The sequence below is a fragment of the Ursus americanus genome, chromosome 17 (genome assembly GCF_024610735.1).
Source record: "Ursus americanus isolate L20-20 chromosome 17, mUrsAme1.1.p, whole genome shotgun sequence".
NCBI lineage: Eukaryota > Metazoa > Chordata > Mammalia > Carnivora > Ursidae > Ursus > Ursus americanus.
This window is the reverse complement of record NC_142143.1, coordinates 46,644,690-46,655,438: the sequence shown is the minus strand read 5'-3', so window position 1 is coordinate 46,655,438 and position 10,749 is coordinate 46,644,690. Positions and strand designations below refer to the sequence as shown.

General features: G+C 38.0%; 1 protein-coding gene across 1 annotated transcript; it reads right to left on the bottom strand.

Annotated features, from left to right (window-relative positions):
* Positions 1 to 861: 861 nt before the first annotated feature.
* Positions 862 to 5,744, bottom strand: IFNG (interferon gamma). The gene is made up of 4 exons (XM_045789949.2): positions 5,538 to 5,744; positions 4,298 to 4,366; positions 4,021 to 4,203; positions 862 to 1,513 (listed from the first exon to the last, which is right to left on the bottom strand). The coding sequence occupies exons 1-4, from the start codon at positions 5,649 to 5,651 to the stop codon at positions 1,379 to 1,381; spliced, it is 501 nt and encodes a 166-aa protein (XP_045645905.1). The 5' UTR covers positions 5,652 to 5,744; the 3' UTR covers positions 862 to 1,378.
* Positions 5,745 to 10,749: the final 5,005 nt, after the last annotated feature.

Sequence of the window (10,749 nt, the reverse complement as noted above, 5' to 3'; positions counted from 1 at the left end):
TCACTTGGCCTTACTTATTGTTTTCCCAATTTCCCCATCTTGCTTTCCTTGTTTTGCATAGCACCTAACACCTTCTAACATGCATGCAATTTACTAACATTTTATGCATTTGGTTTATTATCTGTCTCCCCCTTGCTAAATTTTCAAGTTTTCCAAGGGCAGGGACTTTGTCTGTTTTGTTCCTGATGGTATCTCAGTGCCTAGAACATCACAAGGCATAGTTGCTCCAATAAATATTTCTTGAGTGAAAGAATGAACTTTCACCACAATATTATGAGGAAGGCACAATTATTCTTTTTTATCACATGAGGAAACTAGAACTTGGAATCCATTAAAAGTTACACTACCTGTAATGGCAGGACCAAGATTCCAATCCAGGCCTCTCTCTTTAGAGCTCACACTCACTATTTCATACCCAATGGTATTTGCCCAAGGTAGACATAAGAGATGGGGGATACCTAGGTAAAGGATGCAACAGGGAGTTGAGGGAGTGGTAGAAATAAATCTTTGAGGGCCAAACTAAACAATTTAGACTGCTTTCCATGGCAGAATCTCTGAAGTAAATGGTAACATGATTAAATTTATATTTTGGAAAGGTAACTCAAACAGCTGTCAGATGGAGTGGGGGAGGCAACAAATTGCCAGTGGAGAGAAACACCACATTTCGGGCTTCATTCAATTCTAAGATTTCCACAGCTAAAAAATAACTTTCTTCCTATTAACTCATTAGAGTGTAGTTCATTTACCCCAGTCCTCACCTGGAAAAAGTCTGACACAGCACAAGTCATTATGAAATTTTGCTTTATTCATATATATTAAATATTGATAAACTAAACAAATCAATTACTTTCCATTTGAGTACAGTCATAGTTGTCAGTGGTATTCTGAAGCACCAGGCATGAGAAGAAGTGCTATGTTCTTAATCAGGAGACAAGTTGTATCACCTGACACATTCAAGTGGTGTCTGACATGCCATTAGAGCAGTGGCTCATTACACAGGCATGTTCCCAAATAGGCAGGGACTGGATGGCATTGTTTCTTTGTAAGTGCTCAGTGTATTAAGTGACATAAATGCACAACCCACAGGGTCTTACTTCAGTTGGCTGCCTACTTGGTCCCTGAGATTAAGCCTTGAAATCACAGTCTTGCCTAGTCGGTCAGGAAAAAAAAGGGAGGGGATTGAGTGAAATAGTCACAGGATACAGGAATTATAAATAATACATATATTAATAATCATTTTCATTACATAAAAGTTGCTATTATAAATACTTTGATTGATGAGTCTAAAAATATATTCTTCATATAAATAATGTAAAATATTAAATATTAATAAATAGATTTAGATTTAAAAATTCAAATATTGCAGGCAGGATGAACATTATTTCGATGCTCTGCGGCCTCGAAACAGATTCTGACTCCTTTTCCGCTTCCTCAGGTTAGATCTTGGTGAGAGATCATTCATCACTTTGATGAGTTCATTTATCGCTTTGCGCTGAACCTGCATATCATTCACCTATTGGGAAAGAAAGCAGCAAAATTAATTCCAGGCATACAAGCCATCAGGATATTACGCTGTTAATATCATGAAAATGGAAGTATTCCTTCAAAACAAATGATTTTCATTGGCAATACATTACCTTAATATACAATGGTGGTTTCTTCACTTATTAAGACTAAAATTATAATTAAATTGCTAGTTGTGCTGTAATATGATGGGGTGCATGATATATCCTTAAGTTTACTGCCATAGAATCCTCAAAATTATATAGTGGAAAGAGCCTTGAAGTGGAGTGACAAAAAAAGGTAGGTTTGAATCCTGTGTGTAATAACTCTGACTTTGAACCAGTCACTCGACCTCTCTGAACCTCTGTTTTCTCATCGAAACAATGAGGAGATAATTGCAATCATCTCTAGACTCCCTACCAATTCTACCCACCTTGTACTTTAATTGATGTAAGTATAAGATGAGTTACTATAGGTCAATGGTTCTCACCTTTGGTGTGTAGCAGAATAACCTGGAGACCTAATGAGGAACTCAGAGACCCAGATGCATGAAGTGAGAGAAGACCCAGGCAGTTGTATGGTCACTAAGCTCTACAGGTGACACTGTTACTCACCAAAGTTTGAGAATCACCAATATAGGTTCAGTACTTTGTAAACACCAAGTCTAAGACAGATGAATACTGTAATTTCTCATTTCCCCCCAATTTGGTCAGTTTCATCATTTCCACAATGGGATAAAAAAAAAAAACACTAATCATATTCATATGGCAATAAGCAATTACTGCCATTAACTTTTAAAATCAGGAATTGCAGCAAATTTCCCAGCACCTTTCCATCCCAGCAAATTGAAATATTTCCTCACTCTAACTCACAGGACCATTTAGGTGAATTCACGTTTAATAAAATGGGGACCATTTACTTTCATCTTGGCTCTGCCACTATGTTTCTTTCTAATACTGGAAACACTGTGACCACCTTGCTACACTTCTGAATAACTAGAGGGATTCTAGGCTTCGGGACTAATTATTAAAAAGCATAACATTCTTATATATTAGCAAGTGAGCCAAAGGGGAGGGGACGATGGTTGAGAGCTCACTAAAAATCACCCATCATGAAGCAGGAGGCTTGCAGCTTCCAGAAGGATGGGACCACAGATTTTTTTCATGGCCCAGTTACAGCAGAGTCAGAAAAAGTTTCTACCAGCTGTGTTTGCCAGTGATACATTCTACTTTCCAGTGTTCTGGGTATCACCAAGAAACCAAAAGACTCATCTAGGACTGTACGGCAAGCCAGGGGCAGCCCTGGGTCAGGAACAAGTGCTTTTTCAGTGTCTAGCCTGGGGCCAGAGGGGATCCGCTGACCATTGGAAAACACTATCAGTGGAACATGGTAATGGTTTTAATGATTTTCCAAACCACTTTTGTACCATCTAACATACTCGAGACTAGAGAAATCCTGAAGAACAAGCACTTATCTGATCTGAGAGGGGTGAGAGGCAGGGCAGGGAAAAATGATAGCTGCCACACATCCTGAGAGGACAAGTCATCACAGGACCCCACCCTTTCTCATTCAAATTTTGTACATCAAAGCCAAACCCAAAGGAACCAGTGGCCCTTGTCTCCTAGATAAAATTTTGGAAAATGTGATTTATCTTTATGCTTCAAAGTTAACTTTCAGCTTCTAGAAGCCATAACTTTAAACACGCAAGGCAGTTTCATGAGATAAGGCTTGAGAACCTAAGGATTTCTCCAGCTAAGATAGCTAAGGATGCAAAAGTTGATAGAACAATTTCTTCATAAGATATAAATTCTATTTTCTTCTCTAAGAACAAACACTCTTGCTGCTACTTAGGCAGTACCATATGAGAGGTTGACCAGAGCCAGGCAAGAGAATGCGCCCAGTGCCTTTTCAAAGACCAGAGCCTTTGCTATCTCATTCTCTCTTTCTATCCATGGCACTGTGTAATTTTAGAGCAAAGGAGACCATAGAAATTAGAGTGACCCCAAAAGCCTCCTTTCGGGATGAGGAAACTGAGCCCTAGCCAAGCCTGTGATTCATCTGGGGTCACAAGGTTCCTTGGTGGCCAAGGTGGGAGGAGGGCACAAATCCTCTCCATTCCCACCCACCCCTGCTCTTTCCATTAAGACCTGCAGTCTCCTGTGGAGGCAGGAGAATTTCCATCACACAAACAAGGAACGATGAGAGAAATGCTTCTCAATACCCCCCCACCCCAGGCTCCTTCACTACTTCCTCCTCACTGGATTTGTCCATTCACCTGTCTCTGCACAATAAACATAACACCAGCATTTCCCCCCAAATCACAAAATTAAATGATTTACATACTGACTTGGCAAAGTCACCCAAAAGCACAAATGGAATTACTAAGGAGGAGTTTTGGCCATGGGTTCATTTCATAGTTTTAACAACTGTACCCAGCAGCTGATTTACTTTCTGGAAAATCAGTATTTTACAAGAGCCTCTGCAATGAAACCAAAGAAAGAATTAAGATCAACTCACGGGAATTTGAATCAGCTTAAGGAAGTCACTCCGCTTACTGGTACTGCTGTTGAAGAACTTGAAAAGCATGTCCTCCTTGATGGTGTCCATGCTCCTTTGAATGACCTGGTTATCTTTAAAGTTTTCGAACAGTTTCAAGTAGAAGGAGACGATTTGGCTTTGAATGATCGTTTTGTCACTCTCCTTGGAAGAAAAGAGCACAAAGAAAGTTTCTATGAATTTATGCATCAGAAAATAAGCAACAGGAAAATCAGCCAAATGGAAATATTCAGCTTACCTCTCTCCAGTTCTTCAAAATATCTAAGAAAAGAGGGCCACCATCTGCTACATCTGGATTACTTGCATTCTTAAAAAAAATGAAAGAAAAATGGTTTTCAATTAGTCCATTAATTTCCCTAAAAATGTACTTAAAGTTTTATTGTTGACAATATCCGCTGATTTTCTTTTCAACACTATTTAGTAAAGCTGGTATGTTGATTATAACCAAAGACTATCATGCCATTTTAACTTCTTATTTTCTAGGATATCCCTTAAGTTGCAATATTACAAAAGAACTCAACAAGCCCAGTGATACTTCGATTGTCCCAAATAACTATAGTGAGGAAAAGGAAGTATTTTCAAGCCTAGTAAAAAAATCAGCAAAATCATCTCACTATAAAATACTGCCCCCCTATGGTACTGGTCTCCATAACATCTACTCGTGACCTCCTATATGGTATTATCAGCTTTAAAAGACAGTTCCAAATGTGTGCATGTGAGAGAGGGTTTTGACGATGTGAGAATAAAATAACTTCTGAATGCTTGAATATAACAGCTCCAATTATAATAGCTACATTTTGGACAAATGATAAAATATTTAAAATGAAAAAATGATTTTAATTAACCATAAATAACATTTTTAAAGCTCGTGAAACAAAGCAAACAAACAAAAATTTTAATATAGGCCTGACTAGAACACCGACAAAATCTCAGCAAGTGACTGAGTTCGAGAGTAATTCATAGACAACATAGACAGGGCAGTAGGACTTTAAAACCACTTTTTGGAAAAACACCTGTAATTTTTTAAGCCAAAACTCGAAGGACCTCACACTGTTTAATTGATCATTTCAGATTACCATATTTAATGCTAATCTTGACCTTTTATTGTCACCCCCGTAGTACTCTGAGAAGTCAAAAACTAATAGCCAGTCATTGTTTCAATATACGTACTACTTGACATCACAATTGAATGGATTCTCACCACAAAATTATCAACATCATCGTGCTTTATACCCCTATCAATCCCATCTTTTGGAAGATACGCAAAAGCCCCCTCGGTCTCTATAGCAAGTTGAGCAGAAGGTAAAAGCAATATCTAGATCATTTAGTTAAAAAATACATCTAGTAAACAGTCAAAATAACACCAAGTCTTCTCAAGATGACTGTGGCCTCGAGATGGCAGCGTATCAGAAAGACAACTCCCAGTCAACATTCAGTCATTTCAACCACAGCAAGTGTTATTAAAAGGTCATACTTACAAAATATTCCTTCAGGTTTTCTATTTCTTTAAAAAACATGGCCTGACAGTAATAGCCAGAAGAACACAAAATCACGCAAAGCTGGAAAGCTAAGATATAGCTTGTATAATTCATCGTGTCGTAGTTCGGCAGAAGTAGTTGAAATCAGTAGCTCCCGGGTTACGCTGATCAGGTCCAAAGGACTTAGCTGATCTTTCTTTTCTAATAGCCGACCTACAGACAATCAGAAAAATGTACTGCATCTCCTTCTGCTGCTGGTATTTATACCCAGCTGAAGTCCTCAGGATTACGTATTTTCACAAGTTTTTTTTAGATGAGATGGTGACAGATAGGCAGAGATGCTAGTTTGTATTAATAACTATGGTTTTGTGGCATTTTGGTGTTGTAGTTAGAGTTTCCTTTCAACTCCTTGGGTCTTTTGACGATGAGACAGACCCATTATGCCCACCTGTGCCATTCTTGTGGGATCCTTTGAAAGCACTTTTACTTCACACCATTCAGGGATTGGAAACTTTTTGCACCTCCATCCTTTACCCTTGTAAATTGTTGAGTCGTTATCCACAGAGCGCATTGATCATTTGTTTGTGGTCAGGAGCAGGTAAAAAAGGAAATTCTAGGGGAGCTCGAACCTTTACAAAGGGGGGTGCCTTTTAAAATTTTTCTTGCAAATGACCAGAAAGCAAGGAAAGACTGTGGTTAAAAGACCAAGGTGGTAAGGAAGTTCTTCATCAAAGTTGGTTAGTAAAATGTCTACCACAACTTTGCATTGCCCTGGACAAATACTGCCCAATAGAAATATAACGTCAGCTAAATAGGTAAGAAGAAGAAGAAGAAGAGGAAGAAGAAGAAGAAAAGAAGAAGAAGAAGAAGAAGAAGAAGAAGAAGAAGAAGAAGAAGAAGAAGAAGAAGAAGAAGAAGAAGAAGGAGAAGGAGAAGAAAAGTAGAAAGAAACAGGTAAAAATAATTTTTAAAATATGTTGTATTTAATCCAATATATCCAAAATATCATTTTAATATGTATCAAACACACAAAATTATTAGTAAGATATTTTACCTTTCTTTGTCATACCGAATCCTAGAAATCCAGCATGGATTTTATACCTACCGCACATCTCAATTTGGACTAGTCATGTTTCAAATGCTCAATAACCACATGTGGCCGGAGGCTACCCTATTCAAAAGGGTAGCTCGGATGATCAATTGTTCCAAATAACCATTAATAATGGAGAGTCTTTTTCTTTTCTTTTTTATTTCTTTTCCTTCCACATACCAAAAAATAAAAAAAGTAGGATTCTTTCTCCTCCCTCAGTATTCATTTATGAAGTAGAACACTTCAGGATGGCACAGAAGGCTCTCCCCTCTTTGGTTCCAACCCACGTTGCACTTCAACCCGCACTCTGTACACACTGGAGTGTTGTGTTATGGGCGCAAACTTGAATCCTGGCTCCATGACTATCTGGCTATGTGATTTTGAGGAAGCATCTTAACTCTTCTGTGACTCAGTTTCCTTGTCTTTAAAATGGGACTAATAGTAGTTCTTCTTCCAGACTTCAGTTGAAAGTTAAATCACTTGATACACATGAATTTTGCTGGACATGCAGTAAACACTCAGTAAGTTATCTGTTGTTATGTAGGCAGGTTAGATGACCAGTCGTTCCTAAACAGAACACACCCTGAACCTTTGCTTATGCTATTCCTTTGGCCTTGAGTTCCCTTCCCCCTCATCTACCCCTCGGAGTGGTACCCATCCATTCAAGCCCAGGCTAAAAACCATTATCTCCATAAGTTCTCCCCAAATTCCCTTATTAAAATTAACACCATATCCTCCATTCAGGCCTAGCACTTGCTTCATACTTTTTAAAGAGCCCTGGCCCCTCGTTCTCAGGTTACTCAGGTATTATCTCCCCTGCTAGACCGAGTTCCTTAAAACCAGAAATTGTTGTATTGCTTATGTAACCTTCTTTTGTTCCCTAAAAGCATTTCAACATGGAGATGTACCCATAGACAGCTCTGAATAAATGTGAATCTGAATGCTCATCTGAAGATCTACTCTGAGTTCTTTTCCCTCAAGTTCTCATCATAACGCTGTCAGACCTAACCTGTAGGAAACTGGTTTTTAATTAAATGTGATTTATGGTCAATGTTGGAAACACGGTGCTATGCCTCTTTAGCCAACTCTTGCTTACTGGGATAATCCCATGTATTATTTTACGTGCAAAAGGCTAGAAAACTCTTTGAGGGGCTATCTTCCCAGAGAATAAACAAGATAAAAACCTATCTGTGGGACAAAAGCCTCATGTTAAACAAGTAAAAAGTATAGAAATTACAGTGCTGGCCGTAAAGCTCCATTGTAGCTCTCCTCAAGAAAAAAAATACAGATAATGTGCTCACAGAGTGACGTAGTGGCAAGAAAGCCTTATCAGAACCTTGAAACACTCTGTAGGCACTCACCACCATCTAGGAAACCAAGGGCCAAACTTCTAGATCTAGGTACTGGAAGGAATATTCCCAACTTTCTCAAAAGGAGTAAGGATTGGTCTTGCTCATCCCTTGATTTATCCACTGAAATATGGTGTTGGGGGTGAGGAGTTAAGAGCAGTAGGGGCCATAATTGGGAATTATATATTATCTGGGTGTTTGAAATTGGGTATGCCTATTCAAAATACAGATATATATTAAGAATATGTTTACAATATGGTCAGGTGTTTGGTATTAGTAACTACATGACTAAAATCCAAGTTCTAATAACTTGATAACATGACCAAGCACAGCACAGAATTATGGAATTAGGGAGATTATCTATGGTCTATTCCCTCACTTTTTAGATTTGTAAATCAAGATCCAGAAAAACAAAGTGATGTGCTTAAATTCATTCAACTGGATAATGCAGAGCCAAGTCTAGAACCAAGATCTTTTCCCTAATCTACCTGTCCCCCAATCAGTCAATATCCATTAAGATTATTGCATATGTCTATAACTGTATTAGGTATGTGAATTCAAATAATTACATCCTATCAGGCTTTGGTTTCTGGGATTTTTTTTTTTTTCTGTAGAATTTTCGAGATAATAGTCATTCTTTAATTTCTTAAAAGATAGTAAGACTGTAAATAAACGTTTTAAAATTCTCAGTTAGACATCCCATCAGGTCCAACGTCATGGGCATGAGACCACATGGACACGAGACACAATCTATCAAGATTCTGCACTTGAAACAGCCTACATTTAGTTTTAAATGCTCTTTTGTCACTTTTTTAAAGTTCCTAATGATTTTTTAACAAGGGGCTCCATTTTCATTTCACACTGGTTTCTATAAATTATGTAACTGGTCCTGTATCCCAGGCTAGAATTGAATCACATTTAATTAGATTTTTATCTTTCGACATATGATTCCTTGGTTCAGAATGTTGTCACTACAATAGTATTTCCTTTTGTGATCTTTTCCTGTCTTGTCAACTTTACCAAAGAAGACATTTCTCTCTCTTTTCTGCCTGTAAAACACCTTATGTTACACATGCAAACTAGAGGTTTCACACCTTGTTTGTTCAGCCAACACTGAGACTGCAGAATAATTCGCCACGAAGATATCCTTTAAAAGTTTTACAAACCCACCAGAAGCCCAAGTGTGACCATATTACTAAAACAAAGGGGCTGCAAACTTTCTTTTTTCTTTTCAGCTAGACTTTCTTTCTGAAAACTGGCTATGGTTATGCATTAGGCGTCAGCAAGATTTTTGATCGTATCTCATGCTATCCTCATTCTTTACTGAGTAGGTAATCGTAAGACAAAATTTACACCTTGGTTACCCTTTTTCCTCTGTGATCAGCAGTCATATCCCTAGTGCTCACAACCAAATTATCTCATCCAGACTTTGGTGTAGATTTCTTCCGCCGAGTATGAGTCAATATTGGATCTATGCCCCCACGCTATTTTGACTCCCGGAACTCCTGACATCACGCAAAGTGAGCCTACGGAAGAAGAATGACATACAGAATGGAAGTCCATGCGGAGTCAGATTTTCCCCGCAATTTGACTCATAAAATCCCGTATGTTAGAGCTTTTCATGCCATCTACGCAACTTTGAGAGGTGATTCAAAGAATATAGAAGACACTAATGTAACACAGTCATCGGCTCGCAATATTCTCAATTGTAAATCAGATGGGACTGAGTATTGATAAACTAGAAATTAAGGCCATGCTTGGAAGGTCATGTTTTTATTCCACAAGGAATTTTAAAGCACTTATTAAGTGTTAAGGACTATGATTGGCATGGGAAATCAAAGAAAGATAGGAGAGCTCTGTTGTGAAAGTATGTTATATCCTAATTTCAATCAATTAGGAAGTCCTTATTGAGCACCTACTACATGCCTATAGTTTTAGGAATTACAAAGAAGTTAACAGGAAGACAATCTAGCAGGAGCATATGTCACTGCATTGGTAACTAGGACTGATTCCTCCATTCTGGATACTGAGTATGTATCCATATTCTCCTTCTTTTCTCCACGTGTATCCTTTCTGGGAGGGGATGGTTCATACACTAGAAGAGGATTGGTCATTGTGCCATGCCTGACATATGCATTGCATTCTCTCCTCCTGTATCTATGGCAGGTGTCACTAGTCAATCATGGCATTCTTTTCTATGTCAAAGCTTAACTTTAACCTCTGAATCCTCTTCAACACTGAGGTCTATGTAGGTACTGCCAATTCATGAATGTTTCATTATCTATTTTCCTTCTAGGGGCTAAGATTTACTTGTTGCTATGCTTCTTACCTAGATTTGCTAGATGAATTCTTCCAAATTACAAAGAAGTAAAAGACATTATCTCTTGCTCTGAGAACATTAGTATTAGAGAAAATTATTACAACTCATGAAGTAATATAGGGTAAAGATCTTTGGCCTAACAGGAAGGAGTCTCAAGTTCTGGTCCTAGATAAGCTACTGGTATGATGTGGAATTTTAAGCAAAGACTTTGCCTGTGCCTTACATGTCAGCTATATCATCTGTGAAAGAAGAGTTGGATCCAATGAACTGTGTTTTCTTCCATTTCTAACATTCTATTTTTCTACAACTATGGTTTACAAAGAATGTAAGACATTACTAAGAACTAAGGTAAATGAGGTACAAACTCCAACAAACTTAAGAATACAAAGAGAAATAATTGTCTGAATAATGGGAAAGTTGAGGAATTTCATCAGTGGCTCATGTTCTGAATTT